The 26,511-nt window shown below is 32.8% G+C and overlaps 1 protein-coding gene across 1 annotated transcript in view; it reads right to left on the bottom strand.

Moving 5' to 3' along the window:
• Window positions 1-26,511, bottom strand: part of SEMA3D (semaphorin 3D) — a 231,629-nt gene that overhangs the window by 54,712 nt on the left and 150,406 nt on the right. Inside the window, exons 7-9 of the mRNA XM_044677285.1 lie at window positions 25,821-25,914; window positions 22,581-22,709; window positions 11,991-12,133 (exon numbers count right to left, since the gene is read on the bottom strand). Coding sequence (XP_044533220.1) covers window positions 11,991-12,133; window positions 22,581-22,709; window positions 25,821-25,914 — 366 coding nt within the window. The remainder of the gene's footprint in view (window positions 1-11,990; window positions 12,134-22,580; window positions 22,710-25,820; window positions 25,915-26,511) is intronic.

The following is a 26,511-nucleotide window of genomic DNA, read 5'->3' on the forward strand; positions in this document are numbered from 1 at the left end:
CCATCATTTTCAGGGATCTCTCAGCACCTTATAAATATTCTTATCTTCACCTAGCAGACTGAGAAACATTAAGGAGTGACTTTGAACACACGCTAAGCATGTTTCCTCCTCTCTACCCTCGACCATGGAGTCCTTTAGTTCTATTAGCTTCCAAGGCTTTTGGGATAATCAGTACATGCTGTGGAGGTGGCAAGGGCATTAAGGAGATGAGCATGATTTTTTTCTGCTAACATAATTAAAAATTCTAAGTTGTGATAATTAATGTAAGGATGCCCGTAGGCAACTCAACCTCAACATATCCAGAACTCATTATTATTCTCCATAAATCCTTCCCTTTTCTGAAATTCCCTATAAATGTTGATGGCATGACGACTCTCCTGATCATCACCAAGATTGGAAAACTCAGCACCATCCTTAATTCTTTACTTGTACTGACTCATCATTGCCAGTCTGTTACCAAATTTTGTTATTTCTATGTTCACATGACTTTATAAGAAGGAATAAAGAATAGAGAGACAGATGGGAGTTTTTCCAGGGTCTCTTACTATCCCTCTTTTTTTTTAAAAGCTATTTTTGTAACATCATCAGTGGTTAAGATCTTAGGAAAAGAGTCTCTTCTTTCTGCTCACACATTCATAGCCCTGATTCTCACTCATATCATTCTCCTGGATAATGATGACAATCCTGGATAATGATGACAATCTTATTTCTCTATGCTCCCTTCCATCCTCTATTCAGCTACCAAAGTGATTCCTCCCCCTAAAACATAGGTCCTATTCAAAAATGTGGTGTTGTTTGTTGTCCATTTATTTTTAGTCTGAATCTCCATCACCCCATTTGGAGTTTTCTTGGCAAAGATACTGGAGTGGTTTGTCATTGCCTTATCTAGTTCACTTTATAGTGTCTGAGGCCAGGTTTGAATTCATGAAGAGGAGTCTTCTGGATTCCAAGGCCAATGATCCAGCTGTCCCAGTGAACTCTACTGGCTCCCTTTTGTAATCAAAACTAACTACAAACTCCTTTATTTGGGGTTTTCATAACCTGCCCCCTCTTCCTACCTTTTTAGTTGTGTTAAAAAGGAATAAAGGCAGGAGATATCTAATTACTCCCACATATTTTATTTTATTTTTAAAATTTTATTTAATTGATTAATTAAGAACATTTTCCCAAGGTTATGTGATTCATGTTCTTTTCCTCCTCTCCTCCCATCCCTCTCCTGTAGTCAACGAGCAATTCCACTGGGTTTTACATGCCCCCACATATTTTATGACCCAGGAGCCATGACTACTCATGGAACCTCAGAGATGACAATCTGTGTCCCATAATAGTTAGTACCTTTTGTAATGGCCATACCAAACACCTAGAATGCTCTGCCACCTAGCCTCTGTCTCTCAGCTTTCCTGGCTTCTTTCAAGATTCAGTCCAAATCCTATCTTGACAGTCTTTCCCAGAGTTCCTGACCTGCTGATGCCTTCCAACTCTGTGACTATCTGCAAAGTTTTTCATATGTTATTCACATGTGGTCACTGTATTTGACTTGACTTCACTTGATTTAAAGTTCTTTAAAGGGGGCAGCTGGGTAGCTCAGTGAATTGAGAGTCAGGCCTAGAGATGGGAGGTCCTAAGTTCAAATCTAGCCTCAGACACTTCCCAGCTGTGTGACCCTGGGCAAGTCACTTGACCCCCATTGCCTACCCTTACCACTCTTCTGCCTTGGAGCCAATACACAGTAATGACTCCCAGATGGAAGGTAAGGGTTTAAAAAAAATAAATAAAAATTTCTTTAAAGAAAGAGTCCATTTTTGCCTCTGCTTTTTCTGCATCTCTAGTACTTAATTGTGTCTAAAATATTTGCTATTTATGTTTAAACCCTTACCTTCCATCTTAGAATCAATACTGTGTATCGGTTCCAAGGCAGAAAAGCAGAAAGGGTTAAGCAATGCGGATTTAGTGACTTCCCCAGAGTCACAAAGCTGGGAAGTATCCAAGGCCACCAGGACCTCCAGACTCTAAGCTGGGACTTTATTATCCACTAAGCCACCCAGCTGTCCACTTTGTTTTTTTTTTTAAACAGTGGATGAGAGGAGAGTTTAGCCATTTCAGCAATGGCACAACTACTTCTGCTCTTCCCTACCTGTCCCATCACCAAGGTAGGATTCTCCTGTTAGGCCTCCATAGAGGCTTTTTGAGTAATTTGCTAACTACTCATTCATGCTAGGCAGTTAACACAAGCAACACAGGAATTTGCTGAGCTCTTATGCACATTCTATTGTGCTATTTTGAAAAACAGAAGTCAAAATTAATATGTATATAAAGGAAAATACTTTAATGGCTTCTTTAATCTAAATACAACTTAATAGCATTTCATTTGATAAGTGTTTTTCCTTCAGGATTTAGTACTTTTTCAAATACCACGAAGTTTAAAATAAATTTCAAATGACATGATATCCTAAAAATTAAGAAAACCTTTCAATTCACTAACCCCAGCTAAACTAGGTGCTAGCTTCTTTGGGGACATTAGCATACATGTATCGAAAGCAGTTTTTCATTGTATGTATCTAATAATGATTTGATTGGATAAAAACATGCTTTACTCTTATAATTTATTGTTTCCTATATCACATATGTAAGAAACAAAGAACAATTATCTTCATTAATTAAAACATTTTAATAACCTGTATTCCCCAATACAGTCACTCTCAAAGAAAACTATCCTTATAACAAAGAAGAAAAAAAAAGGAGAAAATAAAACCAATTTGCTAAAAGTAAACAATACATTGCAAAAGTCTGCCAGGTTCTATAACATTTCATGTCCATAGTCCATTGCCTCTTCAAAAAAGGAAGGAAAGTAAAGGTAATCTCATATGTCTTATTGAAGGCCAACTCTGATCATTATAATTTTATAGCATTCAATCTCCATTGTATTATGATTGCACAATTGTGGTTAAAGTTGCAAAAGTGCATAGACAAAAAGGCCAGAATATAAAGAAATAAATCAGTTGGATTAAGAAAGCAGCTAATAATCATTAGAGAAAAAAGCAGAGCTCAAAATTTGTTATTGTTCAGTTCTTCAGTGATGTCCAACTCTTTGTGACTCCATAGACTTGTTAATGGGATTTTCTTGGCAGAGATATTGGAGAGATTTGTCATTTCCTTCTCCAATGTGTCCTCATTTTACAGATGAGGAACTGAGACAAATAGGAGTTAAGTGGCTTGTCCAGATCTTCCTGACTTCAGGAGCAGCACTCTATAGATTAACCCATCTAACTTCCAAGAGCTTAAAAATATTTGAATTTTCCTAAGAGACTTTTAAGGATGTAATTCTCTGTTGTTATTCTTTTTTCCCTTCAAAGGAACTGCAAGTATAGAATCAGGAGAGATTTTCAAAATACAAAAAATGAACACTTGTGTCTTTTTTACTCCAACCTGGTAAGTATTCAGAGATGAATGTTTGGGATTTGCAGTTGGCAAATTATAAAGCAAACAGCAGAAATGAAGACCATGTTTTCCTAACAACTTACAAAATCTGCAGATGGTTAGCATAACCAGGATTTGGGTAATACAGTACACTGCAGAGTTTCCAAATCTGGCAGATTAAAACAAAGTTTAAAATTCAGCATGCTAAACAATCATTTTCAGGTAAAACCAAAGACTTAAAAAAAGGCCAACATAAAACTCTAAACTTTGGAATTCCCCAGACAGGAAAACAGATGGCAGCAAAGCAAACACACATCTGTAACTTTGAAGGCTCTAAATCTCTCATTTGGGTCTCAGTGACACTCTGAAAGTAAGCACAAACCCCACAACTTTGTGAAAAATCAATCAATATAGAAAGTGTCACAGGACTAACAAACAACAATCCTGAAAGGTAGTAACTGTCATATAAGGACAGTATATCAAATCTGGCCACTTGAATGTAACTGAAGCTCAGAGCTATTAATTAGACCCCCAGGCAAGTTATGTGAAAAGCCCATCCAAACTGAATTCCTGGCATGAATAAAAGGAAATACTGCAAAACAAAGAGGAGAACTGGCATAACCTTCAGGGTTCTGGAATCTCTATAGCAAATGTAACCAAATGGATGAACCCTCCCAAAACAAATAGAATCTAAAATAATTAAAAACAACCAGGAGGTGGAAAGTGAAGAGCAAAAACTGCTCTGAAATGATTTGTATTATATTTGCATCTCAGCATGTGAAGTACAACTAAAAAGAAACAAAACAAAACAAAAACTTGTCTAGAGATAAAAGTAATGGAATCTAAAAGTACTTTAAATAAAGGTAAATACATTTAAAATATGTTGTTTAATGCATCTTTACCTCTTCATTTATTTGGCTTTTAGAATTTTGCTACAAAGTTCAACATATGTTTTGCAGGTGAATATGGATGAGTTCATATAAAAAAGATTTGGCAACCAATAATACAGGAGGAAAGAATCAAGAGGGGTTAAGGAAAAGAGTCAATGAAAAACCAGAGGTTTTTAAGACTGAGTGACTTAACTGTTGGTATTCTCAATTAAAAATTCTTGTCAAATGACCAATGAGTTGATATATAATGGAAAGAATTAAATATCTATAACAATGTTATTGGTATAAATGAAACCAGAAGATAAAAGGGAAGTTGCAACCAAGCTTCCCCTAGAAGAAGACAATAAAGAGGCTGGTGAAGTTGGTTTTATCATGTGACCATAGGCAAAAAGAAACATAATTTTAGGAGACATTGTGTCAACTGGTCTTGCAGTATGTCAGGATAACAATTTTCCACAAGGCCACCATGAAGATAACAGTAGCATAAATTCCTACATCTATTGCACAGGAAAAGGAATGAGTAATAACACAAAGGACTTGATGTCATTCCCTAAATTAAATGATTATATACTTTGATTCTTGGTGACTTCAATATAAATGTAAGAATAAGGAAGCACAGTGAAAAATATTGTGGAAAATAAGACTCAGGATTCAAAACTGAAAGAATTCAAAGGCATACAGATTACACAGAAGCCTCAAGTTTACGTACCGTGAATTTTGTCTTCACTAAATGAAGCAGGTGGTGCTACACATGGCAAATACCAAGTACATAATTTAAATGAACTGCCTATATCTTAAGAGGCAAGAAATGACTGGTAACTAATGTGGGAGTGATTTCTTTCATTCCTGATCAGCTCCCATGGATTCAATTATTTTTTATATGGAAATGACTCCCAGATCTATGCTTCAAGCACTGTTCTCTTTCCTGAGCATCAACATGACCAAAGAGCATTTCCAAATGGATGTCTTTTGCTGCTCAAACAACATTTCCTAAATATAATATATTTTCGCCAAAACTCATCTCTTTTCCTAAATTGTCTGTTTCTTTTATGGATTCTGCCACCTTCTAATCATGTTGGTTCAAAAAGTCAGTCATCCCTGATTCTTCCTTCTCCTTTGAATCTAAATAGCTATTAACTCTTTTAAAACTATCTCTGTACTTTATCTCATTCTCATTCTTTTCTCTATTTATATCTCTCACTCTTGGTGAGGTCTTCATTAAATCTCATCTGTACTACTTCAAGAGCCACTTAGTTGGTTTCCTTGCCTTAAGAGTCTTTCTCCTCCAGTACATCTTTCACAAAGCTGTCAAATAGGTTTAATCAAATCATTCATTCCACTGCTCAAAAATCTCTAGTACCTTTATATTGATAGTACATTAAAGGACAAACTCTTCAGTTTGCAATTTACCAATCTGGCTCTTGCTGATTTCCAGAATATTTCATATTTATGACTGGAATGGTACCTGTTTTGTATAGGATAAGCTCATTTCTCTTTAAGTGGATAGGAATTATCATTGGATTGGGTTTTTTTGTTTTGTTTTGTTTCTTGGATCATAAAAGGTTAGCTTATGGGGAGATGGTATCAGAACTTTAGTCATATTACCCCTGCATCCTGGAGATGCCTCTCTGACCAAGGATGACTTATTGCTATGGAGTATGCAAACATCAAAGGGAGGAATATTTTGTTTGAACTGTATTCTTTTAAATGTTATCTTAACTACAATAGTTTTTTATTAGATTCCTGAATATCTCATTGCATTCTAATTCCAAACCTGATTCACCCAAAAGCCTGACCTACATGAGGCCCAGAATAATATCCCTTCCTTTTATTCACTTCATGTTCCAGTAAGACAGATCTACTTTGCCTTTTCTCCTAAAGAATATTCTTTCTTCTATCTTTTAACAAGCTATCCTCTCTGCTTTGAATAAACTTCCTCTTATATTTTCCCTTTTAGATTCTTCAATGCCTTTCAAAATTCAGATTTCTCAAGATCACCTACTAGGAAGGACCTTCCTGATCATCCATCTGCTAATGACACCACCCCCAATCACCAAATTACTTTGTATTTCCTTTGCATGTGTTTGTGTGGGTACACGTTTTCCCCAAAAGAATGTAAGCTCCTGTCCCCTAAAGGAGCTATCTTGTCTTTTAATCCTCTTGGCAGAAAGTATTTAGTAAATGTGTGTTGAATCATGGGTCTGATTTCTAGATATGCTCTTTGTGTATAATCAAACCATCAATTTTTTAGACAAAAGCCTCAAAATGAATAGATTACTTGGATTAAAAGTCAGAAGATAAATGAAATTAGATCAGTTCCAACTTGATCAACTTAAACAAGCTGTTAATAATAAAAAAAGACAAACAAAAAGTCATTGATATAATTATGATTTCCTAAGGCAATCTAACGAATACAAATCAATTGTCTCTAATAAGGAAGCTGAAAAAACCCTGAAACTACCTTAGCTAGCAAATATTCATTTATCTCCTTTCTATATAAAGAGATATAGCAATTATAGGAAACACCAACTAAAATCGTTGTCATTTGTTAAATCTTGCAATAGAAAATATATGCAATATTACCACATACAACAAAAACTAAACAAGACAAACCATAAACAGTGGCAAAAGAAAAAATATGGTCAGAAAGACAACTGGACAGACCCTATTAAGCCACATTTTCACAAAGCTCAGGTAAAGATGACTATTCATGAAGGATAATAGAGACAAAAAAGTTGAAAAAAAGTTTTAGGATTTTTTCCCCCATCAATAATATTGGAATCACTGTATTTGGGTTCTAATATAAAGTTTTTAAATAAAGGAGATATAAAATGTCACTAAAGGAAACAAAGAGGTGAAGAGCAGGTTGACTAAACTGAACACACAAAGAGCAGTTCATCTAGAACTAGAATTGACACAGGTTTGAAATTTCTGACAAATTAATTTTCAAGACAACTGAAATAAAGGAGAATACACAATACTTGGGGAAGAAAAAATAGAGATGCTATTTCTTTTGGAAAAAATTAATGAACAAAATTTCATTAGCTTACAACGTCTATGGCTACTTTCTTATATCTACAAAATATGAACAAAAATTATCTGTACATGTTTTGAGGACATCCTTAATGAAAGTATAAGAAGAGAAAATGTTTTTACTGATATTCCAAAATGGACCAATTCCTGACCAATTGTATATAATACAATTATGAATGGTTCAGAGAATAGCCATTTCCACTAAGCTTAGTTTATCATTATAAAACAAACTATTGGCAACATAAAATGACACCTTGAAGTTTCTCTTCTAACAAGATAGACTCATATATGTATCAAAATCAGAGAAGAGTCTGAAAAATGCAACAACTAAACTAACTTTGTTAGTTCTATGTTTATCAAGTGAGGCATAAACTGACAAAACACACAGTTCTTACAAGGTATTTGCCATTAGCCTAGAGGATGTCCCACATAGATTCCAAATGAAAAGCAGATGTTCTATACACTATGAGCTCTTTCAAGATGCTTTTGTTTGCAGTTGACATTGTATTGATTCCATTATGTTATATTGTATTATATTTATTATATTATACCCTAGTATACTTCAAGGCCTTCTAAACTCAATCTGTAATTACTCTAAAGAGCTTGTCCTATCAGAAAAAAAAAAGTGAAGGAGGAAACTCTATTGTCCAGATTACAACATGCAGTTAGTTGGACAGTCCACTAAGGTGATCTGTCAGTATTAGCATGCTGGGCAGTCACAGCAGGTGGCCAGCAGCTGGACACAGAACTGAAGAGGAAGAAAGTGAAGCTAGATTTACTTAGGAAACAGAAAAGTGCTTTTGAAAACCCAAGTTTCTTCATTAAAAAATGTAATCTGTTTAATACAATCCCCCCCCCCAAATTTAACCCATAAGGGATGTGTAACAATACAGTTGCTAAAGAATAAAATGTAGGTCACCTATTTGTAATGGAAAATGAATACTAATATAAAACTATTGCAGCATCATTACCAATAACGTTATTACATGATTACCAATAATATTACTAATAAGGTATGTCTAACATTGGACAAACAAAATTAACTTGAGCACAATATTTTGCTAACTGGCAATGTAAGGTATAATTGAAATATATATCTATATATACACACAAAAGATTTTATATATACATATATAAATAGTATAACACTTTCAATTGTTCAGGTATATTGGAAATAAAAAATATCAATGATATCTTATAATTTTATGTTGCATACTAGCTTAAAAACTATTAAGATTCTGCTCACAATTAGTATATTAATTATGAGCAAACTATGAGCAATTACATATGTATTATTTTAGCAATAAGTAAATAATTCTTTTTTGAATTTTTATAATTGTTACAATTAGTTGGTATAGAGTAAATGACCTATTATTGGACTAGCTAAATAGATTCAATTTCTCAGTATGTTGTAGTCTAGAGTGGCCTACATTAGGTAAGAAACAGTAATTCTTTGGAGTTAGGAAAATCTGGATTTAAGTCTAGTCTCTGAAACATATTGCCTTTGTGATCCTGTGCAAGTTAACATCTCCATGACTCAGTTAACTCTCTAAGACTCTGAGTTGCAAATTATTTTCTGATGTATATTTGTATGAGTTTTCCTCCTTGGGAGCTCCTTACTCCAAAAAATTATCGATAATATTTAGGAAAAAAAATGATTGAACCAGATGCCTGCCAATAGCTCTTCCTGAAATAATATTTTGTGATTCAGGAATTGTGGTAAAAAGTCTTCTCTTATGCATTATCAATATTGTTTTTCCATTCAATTATATAAAGAAGAATTTTGTCAAGGTGACTAAATTCGCTGAAAACAGAATAACAACATGTCTTAATTTGAACTGAGAATATCTTCATTAGAAACTGAGTAAAGCTTCTGGAATCTGCAGTGTACCCATCTATCGAGAGAAGAAAGCTTTGTAGACAAACTCAAATAGCTTTAAAAGTTTTCTGTTTGACAAAAAAAAGGGCCTCCTGTTCTAAGCAAACATGCCTAACACCTGCCACAATTTATCACTAAATCATTAAAGTTAGAAAGACAGCTAAAGTGCATTGAAATTAAAGGAATGCAAAGACAACCAATATAACCTAACAGTCAGTACTCAGTAGTTGAACTATGAATGTAATTTATAATGAGAAATTCCTACATTCTTAAGAGGGGTTTCTTGAAATAAGTTAAGGGATCCACTTAGTGTCCCCAAAACAAAGCATTACAAACAATTCCGCCCAGATTTTGCATGTACATGTGTGTGTGTGTGTGTTATTTTAAGAAAAGTAAATTCATCCATCACATCTTATTTGATTTCACAATTTCGTGGCTTTTGTGCCTCTGACAAGTGCAAGTCAAAATCTAGCTGTGTGGTCTTGTTTTCTTGGTAGCAAAGAAGATTCATTGTTCATTGGAATACACGTCATCTTGATTTTTTTCAGGTTAATAGAAATTTTACTTGAAATAAATGGTCATTTGAGATATTAAAGATTAAGAGTTTAGTATATATTTTTGACAAATAATTAGGATCTTTTAATCTAATAAAAATAAAATAAGGTAGCTTGATATGGCTCTGTGAATGACCTTAAAACCAAGAAGACATGGGTGATATCCTCAGAGTGGGGAAATGATTTAGCCTGAACCTATGATTTTATTGGTATAAATAACTCTCTGCTGAGGAAGCTCTTTCTACTAATGCAGATTGGTACCTCAACTAAATTTATAATCTTAGAAAGTTACTTAGAGTAATGGGGGCTTAAATAGTTTAGTCTAGATCATCCAGTTAATATAGTCAATATAGTCAAAGACAAGACTAAAACTCTGATCTTCCTGACTTTTGAGACCATCTCTCTATATGTTATGCCATGAAAGCCTCTCATCCATTTAAAATAAAATTTCTTAAAAAACAAAATCAGTTTGCCCAATTTAAAAACTAAGAATTGAAAACCTGAGGAAATACTAAATGTTTCATATGAAAGTTATCGGACTGTTCAGATGTCTTCCTATTGGTTGTAAATTATATGTATTTATGAATTAAAAAAAAGGCTATGCATTTTAACATTGACGGGCATACTGGAGATTAACTACTTAATCATCCACCCTCTTTTATATGACAAATGAGTAAACGGTTAAAAAATAAAATAAACCCTTTTCTAAAGTCACTAGCAAGTTAATTGCAGAGTCAATACCAGAATCTGTGTTCAGTTCCAAATCTAGGACTCTTTACACAATACAAAGCTGTCTCCTAATCTATTCGAATGGATGTCAACCTAAAATACTAACTTAAGGGTTATTTAAGCATATTTTAGTAAATTAAGAGACTTCTAATATCTCTAAGCCAACAGCTGTTTGTCTCTGGGCAATCAGTTTCAGTTAAGAATGCTGTAATTTCTTAAATTCTGAAAGAGTCAGGATCCTTTGTTAAGATTCTGTCCCCTAAGGGAGAGGGGATCAGTGGGAGAGGTAATAGTGGCCAACGTGGAGGAGGTAAAGAAAGATCTGTGCCGACTAGCTGGCTTCAATCAAAGACAGTTTTCATTAGAACTTTCAGTTCAATGCTGGTAAGTATTCCTGTCCCTAAAATTGTCCAGAAGCCTCAGGGAACAGGTTTGAGACAAAGAATACATAGTCACTATTGAAAGAAAATGAAAAGTTTGTATAAGACCAAAGTAAGCTCCCCTGTAAGAGGGCTTATTAACTTTAAGACATCACTTGTTAACAACTTAATTTATGCTTGTGATCTATGTTTTACACAAGATAATGGTGAAGATATGCTGAAGAGACAAAAGCTTAAAGCTACTAAAGTAAAAATACATGACTAAGAAAAATTTTTTCCTATCTAAAATTTTTCTGAAAAGGAAGTAAAAAAAGAGAATTTTATAGTGTTCTAAATTTTCTATGACATTCATCTAATAACATTTTTGACTTTTCTGTTCTATTATTCTCAAAACTTGAGTCTCTATTTAGGACTCAGAATGCTTTTATTTGAACAGCATAATTATAATTCTTTTTTTTTTATTGTATAGATCAGTCAGTCAATCAGCAAACATTTACTTCTTATGTTCTACTTACTGAGTTAAAAGTCTGTGAAACAAAGAAAAAGTGAAAATAGTCTCTTTCCTCAAGAAACTTATATTCTAATGAAAAGATACTTGTTTTTAGCAGAATTTTGATTAGATCTGATATTGATTTGTATTGTACTCAAATCTCAGGTATGCTTTGTAATAACATCAGGAAATAGTTTAAACACTCAGTAAATGAGTTTTAAATTTTAATTATGTTAGATAACACTACATTAATGAATCCTTTTTGATGTACTAGCCTAGTATATTTATCAGTCCTCTGGGTACCTAAAAGGACTGATAAATATACTAGGCTAGTACATCAAAAAGGATTCATTAATGTAGTGTTATCTAACATAATAACATCAGGAAATAGTTTAAACACTCAGTAAATGAGTTTTAAATTTTAATTTAATTTTCTTCTGTTGGTCTCAATGATATCTGCAACATGAAATTTTTATAGGTCACTGGGCTTATTTTATAACTTAAACTCTCAAAATCAAAGCCTTTTTATTTTCTTCCAGTGTATAAGGGAAAGGAAATGTTACTTATCAACAACATATAAACTATTTCTTTTTAAAAAGTGAATTTATTATATCTTACCTTACAAACTCTTCCAACTCGAGATAATATAGTCTTATCAGAGGTACTGCCTTCTTGAGATGATTCACGAAAGAAGAAATATATTTTATCATCATCTTGGTTGTATGTGTCTGGTATGGGAAAAGTTCCAATAAATTTTGCTCCTTTAAAGTAAATGAAAAGGGAAAGGAAAGAACATTTATTAAATATTTATTATGTACCAAGCACAATGCTAAGTACTTTGCAAAATACCTTCTTGATAAGAGTACAGACTATATAACATCCAAAAATATGGAAAGGATTCATTGTGGTAAATATCTTCTGAAAGAAAAATCATCTCATTGTCACATTGTTGGAAATTTGTATGATCATGATACAAAAACATTCTGAGAAGGCATTCATAGATTTCACCAAACTGTCAAAGGGGTTGATAAAGAAATGGTTTATTCCAGGGTCCCAAAGACTTACAGAGCAGTATGCCACCCACAAGAGCATGAAGAGGCTCATGGTAAATATAAGTCTGTTAAATTTTTAAGGAGGAAATATGTTAGGGAAGAAGCAAAATATGTCACTAGAAATATAATCAGCCATTTTTAAAATGTGAGCTGGATGGACAGCCCATAGAATTCCTTGTTATCCTTCCAATGGCAAGAGATTTAGAGAATCAAGATTGCTAACTGAATGCTTTGTGGAGAAATCAAACAGTGAACCTTTTTTTGGACTGTCTACTATGTACCAAGGCTAAGTGCCAGGGATAAAAAAGGGGACGATAGTCCTTATTCTCCTGAAGCATACAACCCTAATGAAGGTTACAATCTGATGGTCAAATTATAGAAGAATATAATTAAGTTTTTTTTAAACCCTTACCTTCTGTTTTGTAACCAACACTGTGTATTGGTTCTAAAGCAGAAGAGTGCTAAAGGCTAGGCAATTGGGGTTAAGTGACTTGCCCAGGGTCACATAGCTAGGAAGTGACTGAGGCCAGATTTCAAACAAGGACCTCCAGTCTCTGGGCTTGGCTCTCAATCCACTGATCCACGCAGCTGCCCCTGTTAAGTTTTGCACAGGATAAGATGGTATAAATGAATTCTAGTCTACAGTATTAGAGATGGCAGAGAAGAACACTTGTGGTTAGTCACAAGAGCAGGAGTCCTGGCCACAGTTCCAGGGCTCTGAGGAGTACTAGTCCTTGCAATTTTAGGGGAGCAAAGCCCTTCATGGAAAAGACAAGATGACAGTTCAGGAGAACAGTAACCACATCTCTCTCCAGATCACCCTACCTTGGAAGCACCAAAAACTGGCCACCCCTAGAAATTGCTCTGAAAACAGTAGCATGAAAAAGTCTGAAGTTCAGGATACTTGTCTTGCCATGTGAGTAAAACCTAACTTTAACATAAAGTTCAAAGTTAAGAAATAGGCTAGAAAAATGAGCAAACAAAAACAAGAATAAAAAAAATTAATGACCATAAAAAGCTACTACGGTGGCAGGAAAGATCAAGAAACAAATTTAAAGGAAAATAGTTGTGAAGAAAGCTATTCAAACTACAACAAACATCTCAAAGAAAAATGCTAATTGGACACAAGCCCAATAAGAGTTCCTGGAATGGCCTCGAAAACTGCTTAGGTAAATGGTCAAGTCATTTCATCTCCATTGCCTAGTCCTTACCACTATTTTGCCTCAAAACAAATACATAATATAAATTCTAAGATTGGGCAATAAGGGTTTAAAAAATCCTGGAAGCTTTAAATGAGATAAGAATGATAGAGGAAAAATTTGAGGAAAACCTGTGAATGATGCTTGAAAATTTTGAAAAAAAAAAAAAAAGCTTGGGAAAAAAGGTATAAAATCATTAAGGGAAATAACACTTAAAAATAGAATTAGTCAAATGGAAAAAGTGGTACAAAAATATACAGAAGAAAAGATTTTGTTAAAAAGAATTAGACAAATGGAAAAGGAGTTACAAAATTTCACTGATAAAAATAATTCCTTGAAAATTAAAATTGGTCAAATAAAGACTAATTACTCTAGGATATCAAGAAATAATAAAACATTAAAATAAAGAAAAAAGTTAAATATTTTGTTAGAAACAAACAACTGACCTAGAAAATGAATACAGGAGAGATAGTTTTTAAATTACTGGACTACCTAAAACCCCCATTTAAAAAAATAATGTTCAGAAATTATCAAGGAAAACTGTCCCAATATCTTAAATCCACAGGGTAAAATAGAAATTTGAAAGATTCCACTGAGCACCTAGGAAAAGATATTACCAAAAGAAAACTCATAGCACTATTTTAGCCAAATTCCAGAGTTCACAGGTCAAGGAGAAAATATTGAAAGCAGTGAAAAAGAAACAATTCTAGTATCTTGAACTAAAGTCAGAATCATACATGATTTAGCAAAGAAGCAAAGGACTTGGAATATAATATTCCAGAAGGCGATGGGGCTAAGATTATAAGCAAGAATCATCTTACCCAGCAAACTAAGTATAATCCTTTAGTGTGGAAAATGGATATTTAATGAAACACAGAACTTCTAGGCATTCCTGTTAAAAATACCAGAGTTGAATAAAAAATTTCATATTCATCCACAAGACTCAAGAGATGTATAAAAAGATAAACATCTGACTAGTCATAATGGACTCAAAAAATTAAGCTGTTTACATTCTTATATGGAAAGATTATATATGTAATTAATAAGAATTTATCATTATTAGGACAATTAAAAGTTTTTATGCATCATGGGAATGAGTGTGTCAGTTATGTTGAAATAACCTTTTAAAAATGAAGGGGGTGAGAAAGAGAAATGCACAATGAAAATGAGGAAGGGAGAGGCATAATTGGGAAAATTTCCTCAAACAAAATAAGATCATAAGGAAGTATTATAGTGAAGGGGCAAATGGTGGTGTGGGTAGTGGACAATGCTTGAACCTCATTCACACTGGAATTAGTTTAAAGAGGAAAGAATAAATTGCATACTCAAATGGGCATAAAAATCTTTCTTTTCCAATAGGGAAATAAGAGGGGAAGGGGGTAAGATATATGGTCTGAGGGGAGGAAGATGATAAAAGAGAATGATGATTAAGGAAGACAATAGTATGAAGTAAAATAGATTTTTGAAGAGGGACATGATAAAAATAAAGATAGAAGAGAAAAGGATGGAGGAAAATAAACAGTAATCATAACGGAATGTGAATGGGACAAAATCACCTATAAAAAAGAAACAGCAAAATGGATTAGAATTCAGAATACAACAATATGTTGTTTTCAAGAGAAATACATGAAACAGAAAGACACATGCAGAGTTAAAATAAAGGGTTGGAGTAAATCTATTATCCTTCAGTAGAAGTAAAAGAATCAGTGGTAGCAATTGTAATGTCAGAAAAAAAAAACAAAAGAAAAAATAGACCTAATTAAAAGAGGTAATCAGGGAATCTATATTTTGCTAAAAGAGACCATAGACAATAAAGTAATATTAAAACATGTTATAGCAAGTTTCTTTGATAAAGGTCTCATTTCTCAAAAATATGGGGAACTGAGACAAATTTATAAAAATAAGAGTCATTCTTCAAGCAATAAATGGTCAGAGGATATGAACAAGCAGTTTTCATAAGAAGAAATCAAAACTATGTTTAATCATATTGAAAAATGCCCTAAATCACTACAGATTAGAGAAATGTTCATTAGAATAGTTCTGAAGTACCACTTTCCACTTATCTGTAAGGACAAATGCTGGAGGAGATGGGAAAAATTAGGGACATGAATAAACTACAGCTGGAGGTAAGAGTTGGTCTGGAGAAGAATTTGTAAATATCCTCAAAGGGCTAAAAAAAACACTTTGACCCAGCAATATAACTACTGGTTCTGTACCTCAAAGACATCAAAGAAAAAGGAAAAGGACCTATAAGTACAAAAATATTTAGAGCAACTATTTTTTGTTATAACAAAAAATTTGAAATTGAGTGCATGCTCATCTATTGAGAAATGGCTGAACAAGTTGTGGCATATGATTGTGTTAAAATACTATTGTGCTGTAAGAAATAACAAGGGTACTGTTTTTGGGGAAAAACAAAACAAAACATGGGGAGACCCATTTGAACTGATACCATGTTAAGTGAGAAGAGCCAGGAAATCACTGTGCATAGTGACAGTAATGCTGTAATGATGAACTGTGAAAGGTGTGGTTAATCTGATTAATACAGTGATCTAGGACAATTCCAAAGGACTTGTGATGAAAAAATTCTATCCACTTCTAGAGACAGAACAAAAAACAGTGTAAACTGAAGCATAATTTTCTTGCTTTGTGTATATGACTAACATGGAAATGTTTAATATAATTTTACATGTATATTTGCTATTATTTTCCCTACCTTTCATAGTGGGTATAAAAGGGAAAGGAGAGAGAATTTGGAACTCAAAATTTAAAAAGAAAAATGTTAAAAATAAACTGTAAATCTGAAAAAAGTCCAAAATGAGTGAATAATTAATAAATTTCTTATGGTAAAAAAAAGAACCATAATGATATTTTAGGATAAAAATTCATGTTTGTACAAGTTTCAAATTCTGACTGGCTCTCTACAAGTATTTTGCAACAGTCAGCTTTATGCTAAAAGCCATGTTTCCTTCTTTAGTGTGTACAACTCCTGGGGATATGGCTGTTTGTAAAGGAGAGATAGATAATTGCCTACTATTATGAATTCCAATTCCATACTTTTAAATTGCAGAACAATGTACAGGAAAGAATGCTGGACCTTCTAACCAGGGTCAGCTCTGACATTTAGCAGGGTGGCTAGTTGACTACTTCGAAATCACTGAATCTTTCTGACCTTGAATTTCCATTTATGTAAAATGAGCTAAATTAGTAGACTTTTAAACTAACTCCCAACTCTATCTTTTATGATTATTGTTAATAATATTGATAACAACAATATTCTCTAACATTAATAAAGAGCTTCAATGCTTAAAGTATTTTCTCACATATTTTTACAAACACTTTTGGCAGCAGATGGTATTTTTCAAATGAAGAAACTGAGGCTGAAAGCGGTTAAGTGACTTGCCCAGGGTCACATAGTCAATGCAAAAAATAGGGTTTAAATTCAGATCTTTCTGCCTCCAAGCCCAGAACTCTCTGCCACTATTCTAATAGTTCTGTTGCATCATCTTTCAAAGTCAATACTTGAAATATAGTGACATGAGCAGTATGAATAGTGAAGTTTCTTTCTCTGCTAATTAGAGAAAGACAGAAGAAGAGTAAAATGAAAAAGAAATAGAAGGTAATGGAGATGATATATACATGAACCACTTTTCCCTCTCCTATTTCTCTTTTCCTTTTAAATTTTTTCTTGACATTATTTTTGAAAGCACATAGCTCAAGTAGGATTGGCAAGTGAAACTTAACATAATTTACACTAACTTTATATAATGAACCATAATTTTTTCTATAAATTGAAATCTTTCAAATCATTTATATATTTACCCCCAAAATTTGCACTGAATTCCATAGATCTCTTGTCTTCATTCTTAATTAAATTTTAGTTGTGTCCTTAAATATTCCATTGAAACTTTCAAGTCCTCAAACTCTCTTTCAAGTTAATAATTATCTGAAGAAAAACATTTCAGTAGTCTAAGGAGTTAATATTATTTTAGAGAATCTTTTGAAAATATTTTGTAATCATCCGTTAATTCACCTTTTTTAAAATTTTGGAGTTTTTATTTAAAGGCACTAATTTTGATTAGGTCAAGGGATACATATTCTTAAAACAAAATCTCTCTTGATGTTTAATATTTGACATTGAAAACTGCCTACTGGAGATAGTATACAAGACTACTCACATTATTCAACAAAACACATGAAATCATGTATAGTGAGTCATTACAACATCAGCCAGATGTTGAAATGTACAGCGGTCTTAAGAGATAATAAAACATTTGGATAAATTCCAGGAGTATCAGAGTTACTTCAAGTAATATCTATTAAATTTCTTTCTAGATGATATCATCTACTTTGTTAATGATTAGGTTGTTTAGATGTCCTTTCTTTTGCTTTTTCAAAAACTATTTTTAATTTGTTTCCTTTCTCATCATGTTGACTCTTTCTTACTGAAACCTTATGAATATTATTCTTCTGTAGGAAAAGTAGGAAAGACTCTAAAATATAAAATAAGTAATTGATATTTTTGTTAAACTTATCTAACTATATGCAAAAGTAAACTTGTAGCAAAGTAGTTACAAAACATTAGCATGGTGATAATAGAAGCAAAGCCTTAATATTGTACTATTCATTGTACTAAAGATCCTGACTGCAGAATTTTCAGTACAGCTTTTTAAATTTTATTAAGACACCTAAAAAAAAACAATAACAGTGTCTTCCTCAGAGTTATGCCTACTATTATTGGAAAAGTCAATTGGACATTAAGTATCTTTGTATCTCCCAAATCACCTAGTACTGTGCTTTTCATATGATGAAAGCTTAGCAAATTGCTGGATGAATGAATTTTCCCTTTACAAGTCCACTCTTAAAATTAAGAGGTGTGAGAAAAACACACACTTTTAAATCTTGGCATGCCAATGCCTTTAGAAACTTTTGTCAGTCTTAGTGAATTTTTCCATTTTTTGATGAAAATAAACAAATACAGTGACTCCGAAAAATATACCAGTCATCACTAGAAAAGCCAAGTGGATTGTTTATTTCCTAACACTTTTCCATTCTTAAGCATAAAAAAGTATTGTCCAGGCAAGTTTCCTTACTAGTAGGTGGTAGACAGAAATAAAGATAAAAGGATTAAAAACCAACTGCATGAATTCAATTGAACAAGCATTTATTAAGAGGGTACTTGAATTGACTTTTGACTAGTTATCTCCTCCCCTTACTCAAATGGTGGAAAGAATAAAAGCTGTTTAAGATTACCATGGACACTGAGGTCATGACCATGAGAAACAGTATTAAATAGAACATACCAATATTTAGACCATCCAGAAGAAAAACATCTCCTGGTGAGATCTTTAATAGGGCGGATTAGTTTCACCAAAGATAACTGGATTAGTCAGAGACCTAGAGGATTTCTTATAAGGAATTTCTTCAGTGGCAACTGTGAATTTATTGATCTAAAGTTTAGCTTCTGCAATTTGCTGGACATGGATGTTAATAAAAAAGGCATATCTTAAACCCACTCCATTGTATTCATAAATTCAAAGAGACAAAATCTATAAGACTTTGGTAGCCTTCCTAAAAGTCTAGATAAGACTAAAAGATAACTCTGATTATTTGAAAATTCTCTTTAAAATGCACTTATATTTTAAAATCTGTATTGGGGCAGTTTTAAGTTCATTTATAATTTTAATCACATTATATGCATTATATGGCTGGTGCATAAAATCACAAAACCAATTAAAATCCATCAGGAGTTTCAGCTCCAAATTAAATAAACAAATAAAAATATTTAAGGATTCAAGTTGTTCTTTTTTTTAAAATTGGCACAAAAATTAAATAAAAATAAAATCGCGAAATGGCCTAATATTATTTTGGCAATGATACAAAAAAATGAATGCAATATAAATATGTTCCCATGAAGAAATCATTTGTCTTTATTTATGCTATTCATAGTGTTGTATTCAGGAGAAAAAGAGTAAGTGTTGCTGTACTGTTCTATATGGTCACCAACATCAGTGTTCATTTTCAGCTCTTGATATGCATTTGTTCAATTCACAATGCCCAACTCAAAGGAACTTCATAGTTAATTATATACTAATGAAAGATATGAACTTCTGCAATCATGAATAATTGAAACAAATTTTAAATCTTCCAGGACATCTTTTTTCCCTTGCTTTTGAATAGGATACTAAATCCTTTTTCTAAAGTTAAAATTACTATGTTAATAAATTATCACTATGTCAACTCAAAGTTTAATTTCTAATTATAAAAATAATCTTATAATTATATACACATATACATAGAATTATAGATTTATTTTCTCTATGCACTTTAAGTTTGATAAGATTTAAGCTTAAGATACCTTCAGCTATACAAATGAATATGAATTCTTTAACATAAACTTTACTTAATTTACTGAGTATCATTAACCTATAAAAGAAAAATAGGTAGAGGAGGTTTGGGAATGGTGAATGGTTGCATTGGTACTATTAAGAGATTTAATATCAGAGACTCAGATTGTTTTCAGTAGAATTAATATTGAATTAGAAAAATTACCATCTGAATATTGCTGAAATCAAAGGACCACAGGATTCTTCCATCTGAAATGCAACTGAAATCTTCCATATGTTGTCTCCTCTTTAGAATGTGAGCTCCTTGAGAGCAAGGATGTTCTTACTTTTATATTTGTATTTATAGCCCCAGGGCTTTACACATCTATTGTTTTTTTTTTTCTTTTTTCATCCTGTCCAACTTTTTGTGAGCTCTTTTTAGGATTTTCTTTGCAAAGATACTAGAGTGGTTCACCATTTCCATCAATAGCTCATTTGACAGATGAGGAAACTGAGAACAAATAGGGTTAAGTGATTTTCCCAGATCACATAGCTAGTAAGGGTCTGAGACCACATTTTAATTGAATTCTTCCCGATTTCAGCCCCAGCACTGTAGCTGTCCTGCTTCACACATAGTAAGCACTTATTAATTGATGCTTTATTCATTCTTCATTAATTTGTTAATGATACTCAGTAAATTAAAGGAATGAAATCTCATTCTTTTTTTCTTGAGTTAAATTCCTCTTCATTTTAAGAAAACCCATGATTACCATATTAATAACTAATTTACAGAATAGCAAGCTAGAAAGAGATTTAAGATTGGCTCTTTGGTTGATACGTAATATCTACATTCCAAAAGTTCTATTTTTCTAATATCTGTATTCTACAACAAATATTGAAAGAATGATTTCACTATAGTGTTTGTATTGGTGTTAACAAGATAAAGATATCAAAGTTATGTGTAAACTCTGAAAAGAAGTCTGAAAACCCATGGAGATCTTGAGAATAGCTCTTTAATCCAAACTATATGGAGTGTTTGAATGAGTCAGTACCAAACACCATTTCTTTTTCTTTTGCAACTGGTATTCCATTTGTGTAAGGAGTCTACTTTGGGAAGAAATATCCTCCACCAATGTAAATTGTCAATTTAATACAAATAATAGTTTTAAATACCCTTCTTGGGTTATTGAGAGATGGGAGGATTATATATATATATATATAATTAAGTAAATAAGTATATAAGCAAGCCATTTAACATCATTGAAATCAGGATACATCTCTGATTAAATTAATTCCCTTAGAGTTGGTTGATGCAAGTGTTTAAATAATCTATACTTTGTCATATCAAGGAACACAAACTTATTTTCCCAAGTGATTACTGGGTTTCTGAAACTCTGAAGAATAAAATACTACTCATATAAGATCAAACAAGTGATCACATTCTGGGCCTGAAACTGAAGCCATGGGTGCCAGAGGACCAAAAACCGAAGACAAAGATCATGCAGATACAATATGAGATGTGAATAGCCATCCTTGTTAACACGTATCATAGTCTATGCATGAGACTTCCATTTTTCTAGAGTGTATTTTGTATGTGTGGCCACATTTGCTCTAAGAATTTGAAAAAAAAAACTAGACCTTCTCTCCCACTGTCTTTAATGAGGAAAATAAAATACCACAAAATGATGAAAAAAAAAAAAAACAAAGGTGTTACCCTCTCAAAAGGGAATAAATCATCATAGATTTTCAAAAAAAGAAAAAAATACATTACAATCTCATAGATTTTAGGGATTGGAAGGATGCTTTTAAGATATTTAATCTAGAGTATACATGAAATTAGCATCATGGAATAGAAAGAATGTTGTATACAGAGTCAAAAGACTTTGGATCAGATCCCTTGGCTATGAAGACACAGAGAACTGGTCAATTTTATGAAAATCAGAACTCTATTTGGAATCTTTTTTCCCCTCTGCTCTATAACTAGATAAAACTTTACTATTTGAGAGTTCCTCTTGGTTACATATACACCAGATGCAATTTTCCAATATTTCAATGATTTTTGTTCAGCAATGCATCTTACCACTGAGGGAAATAAAACTGTCTTTTAATTAATTCAGCATAGATTAAAAAACCACTATTAGATTTTTGCCTCATTTGGAGTTAGTGATATAAATAGCTGCCCTATCTTCAAGAGCTTCTTATATTGTCTAAAGATGGTCTTCTCTCTTAAAATTTCTAAATGGCACAGCAAGGTCTAAATAAATGGGTGATCTGACAAACTGAAAATAAAATAAAGAAATACTTAAAATGAAGGAAGTTCTTATCATACACAACTAATAAACTATATAAAATATACTATATTTATGCAAGATTAGAATCTAAAAAATTTTTAAATAATATTCCAGGTCATCACATGCTGTAGTATGGTATTTCTGATAGTCTTCTTTTGCATGGTCTGCACCATATATTATTCAACAACAGAAATGTCTATTATTTCATTACATTCACTTTTGAATCAACTAATACTCATTTCTCCCCAAGTGGATTTACTTAATTTACATGAATGAATAATGCTGAGTCCCTTATTTTGCCCAAAGAAAATGCAAATTCCCAAATAAAGAAATTACTAACCACTGAGCCAGTAGTGTTCTGAAATATCAGTTCTGATGTAATGATGATCATGAGAAGGGCCAAGGGACCTTGTAAATGCAGTGTCTTTTCCAAGAAAATCTGAAGCTGTTCCAGCATAGAGGTACTCATCTGGGAGGGAGAAACACTTAGTGAGATCTCTATAATAAGTGCCTAAGATTTTAAATTGAAGCAATTTCAGAGTACAATGACAAAAATTCATGTCACATAATGTTAGAATGTAACCCTTAATAAGTCTTAGTTTAAAATTCTGAACAATTAAGGAAAAGAATATGAGAAAATATGATATAATAGAAAAATATGAGATAAAAGAGAACATATGAGAAAAATCTGAGAAAAAATCCAAATACTTCTGAATTAATAATTATAAATACTCTATTGGCAAAATTTCTCTCTCAGACATTGTGTCTCCTCTCTGTGGCAACAATGGGACACTATGAAAAGTTATGTCTATAAGAAGGAATGAATTTTATAATTAACATTTGCTTAACTGATAAAATATCAATGACTGCAGTCCATCTTTACCTAATGTCTGCTGAAAGGAATCTTTCAACACAGAAGTCATTCTTTCATAATTATAACATGTTACATTCCTTGAGCCCAATTATTTCTCTAACATCTTTGAAACACAAAAATTTCAAAAGGACAAGGATTCTGTCATTATTGCATTCCAAACTTCATCTTGTGAAACTAAAAATTGACAGGACAGTTCTAGGATCTTTATGGATATTATCATCTAAAGATCCTCCTTTGGAGCAATTTCCTAAATTTATAAGAAATATGGATAGGTAAATGGAGTTATGCTGAAGCTTTATTTTCTTTTAGCTTTTTTTAATGTTTCTTAAGACAAAAAAGGCAGTTACAAACTGAATTTTCTAGATGATGAATTCAGCAAGCCTATGAATCTAAAGGATCCTGAGTACCACAAGAATGTGTTTAATGGGAAAGTATGAAGAATATGAAATGTATGAACCTACAATTGAGATCAGCTTTAAAAATAGTTTTATATTATTACTAAACTAAACTTTCTTTATTCCTTCAGATTAAAACAAGAGCAATGGTTTTATCACTGCACAAAGAATGATGCTGACATTCTTAGCTCTCATCCAATTAATCCTCATGAAAATAAACTTTAGTTGAACTGTGGTTGAAACCATTTGGCCTACAGGGCAGTGGTTTAAATATTGCTAGTAAATTTATCTTAGAGAACATGAATTAGGTTCTAAAGAACTAAAACAAATTGTTCAAGTGAATTGAACTTAGGTATATCTCAGTATAAACATACTTCTATAGTTTTCTAAAGATTTTACTAAATTAAGTTAATTATACAGTGATGCCTTTCACATACCAGACTTTTAATAAATATTGTTGAAAAGAATCAAACTAATTAACAGACCTAATGATATTTGTACTTTTCTAAAAATCTACTGCATAGAAATTTCCATCCATGAGGGCAGCTGGGTGGCTCAGTGGATTAAGAACTAGAGACAGGAGGTCCTAGGTTCAAATCTGTCCTCAGACACTTCCTAGCTGTGTGGCTCTGGGCAAGTCACTTAACCCCCATTGCCTAGCCCTTATCACTCTTCTGCCTTAGAACCAATACACAGTATTGATTCTAAGGTGGAAGGTAAGGGTTGAACAAAATACTCCATAAACTACAAGGTGCAATGTTCCTTACAATTTAAAAAGAAGTCATAATTAGGAAAAGAATGGTTCTGTTCAAACTTCTCTTAAAAATTGTCTTCCTGGGCATTGAAATTGCCTATGAATATCAACTGGAAGAGGGGAAATCACTACAGCTTTTAATATTGTTTGTCAATGTTTAATGCTTTTAATAAAAGATACACTGGCCCATCTGTCAGAGGAGAATCACAAATGAATTAATTTTTTATAGGTAGAATGGATGAACATGAGTTATATTCTATATCAATGTTATTTGTGTTGCTTTAAAATGTACTTATTTGGCTTTATTTGTTTATAGCAGAAAGAGACAGACAGAGAGAGAGAGAGAGAGAGAGAGAGAGAGAGAGAGAGAGAGAGAGAGAGATAATATGAATATTTTGACATGGTGGATAGAGCCCTGAACTTGGGGTCAGGAAGATTTAGATTCAAATTCTATATCTCATGCGTATTATCTTAAAGTAGATTAAAATGTTCTAAATCTCAGTTTCCTCATTTATAAAATGAGGGAGTTGGATGAGATAGTCTCTGAGGTCTCTTCTAGCTCTAGGTCTATGATGCTCTGAAAATTCAAAAAAATGTGTCCAAGTTAATTTATAAAATATTTTCATCCCATGATTAAGTATGTGTGTTCCTTTTTAATACATAAAAAGAAATACATGGTTATACATATATATCCCATCACCTATAAGTATTCTACTCCAATGATCAACAACTCTGAAATTCTTTTACCTGAACAAAACCTCCTAAGTTTCTGTTTCTTTCTACCAATTCTTCACTCTTACTAAACCTATTCTTTATTCAGACTGTAATCTCCAGTACTACCACCCCCACCTCAGTCCTCTCTCAAATAATCACTGTGACTTTCTTGTCTTCCCATTCCTGAAACTATATAAAATCAGTCTAATTATACATTGTCTTCTAAAATGGAATGTTGAGTCCTTTTGTCCAAGATTCCCATCTTAGGAAACTCAAATCCTAGATTACTTTTCACTATCCACTTTCTCCACATTTGCTTTGGAAAGATGTAAGAAATCGAATTGAAACAATTTCACTGGATTCACTATCCTTTCTTAAATGAAAAGAATAGGGTAGAGGGAACAGAGAGATGGCCTTCGAGTTAGGAACCCCTAGATTCAAGTCCTATCTCTGACAAATACTGGCTATGAAAGCCTGGGTAAATTAACTAATCTCTCAATGCCCCCAAGCAACTTTTAAGACTACAAATTATAAGGTGGTGATATTCATGGGTCAATTAATTTCTTTATAGATTGACTCCTACACTAATGACATCATATTTTCGATTAAGAAATACCAACAAACACTTCCCTACAGGATTTTCTATCATAAGAAAATTACAACTAGAGATTCTGGCCATGGGGGGGAACTGTTTTTGGAAATTCTATGGAAAATCAATATAAAATAATTCTGAAAAATTTATGTAAATCAATAGTAGAATATGATTTGATTTATAAACATCTGTTACACACAGGCTTTAGGAATCATCAGAATAAAAGGAGATACACCTGTACTTGATCTTACCTGTCATTACTGAAGCAAAAGGCTGCTGAGGATCGAAGGGACACTTCAATCTGCCCGATTCCAGATTATGTGTGTCCAGTTTGAACAAGACTTCCTGTATGAAGACATGTTAATATATGTATGACTTCAAAACATAAGCAAACTTTTGGAAAACAAGAATTAAATTATAACTCTGACTCAAAGCTACTAAATAAAAATGTATTTATTATTTACCTACTGTGTGTGGAGTACCATGCTAAATGCCAAGTATACATAATGGGAAAAAAAAGAAGAAAACAGACACCAGCAGAAAACCCCTGCTCTCAAGCAATTCACACCCTAATTAGAGGAAATAAATAAAAGGAAGTGCAGGCAGAGATAAGGACAGATGGAGAGGCCCAGAAGTGCTATAGGTACAGCCATGGGCTAAAAGGCTAGACTTAGAAGGCCTTAAGTAGCCAAGGTAGGTCAGATGACCTTGCCAAAGACCTTGAGGGCATAGAATGAGGAGAGGCTGCAAGGCCTGGTGACCTTCTGTCATGTCAGAAGGAACAGACTTGATGAGTCCCTTCATATTCAGGTAAACTGGCTGAAAGGGGAGACACTTCAAGTGAGGAGGAGTCTTCCCTCCAGGTTTTTCTCAGGTGGATAAATTGGATTAAAATGAATTAAATCCCAATTTACTCTATATTAAAGTTATTTCTAAGTCTGC

This window comes from Gracilinanus agilis, chromosome 5 (genome assembly GCF_016433145.1).
Source record: "Gracilinanus agilis isolate LMUSP501 chromosome 5, AgileGrace, whole genome shotgun sequence".
Taxonomy (NCBI): domain Eukaryota; kingdom Metazoa; phylum Chordata; class Mammalia; order Didelphimorphia; family Didelphidae; genus Gracilinanus; species Gracilinanus agilis.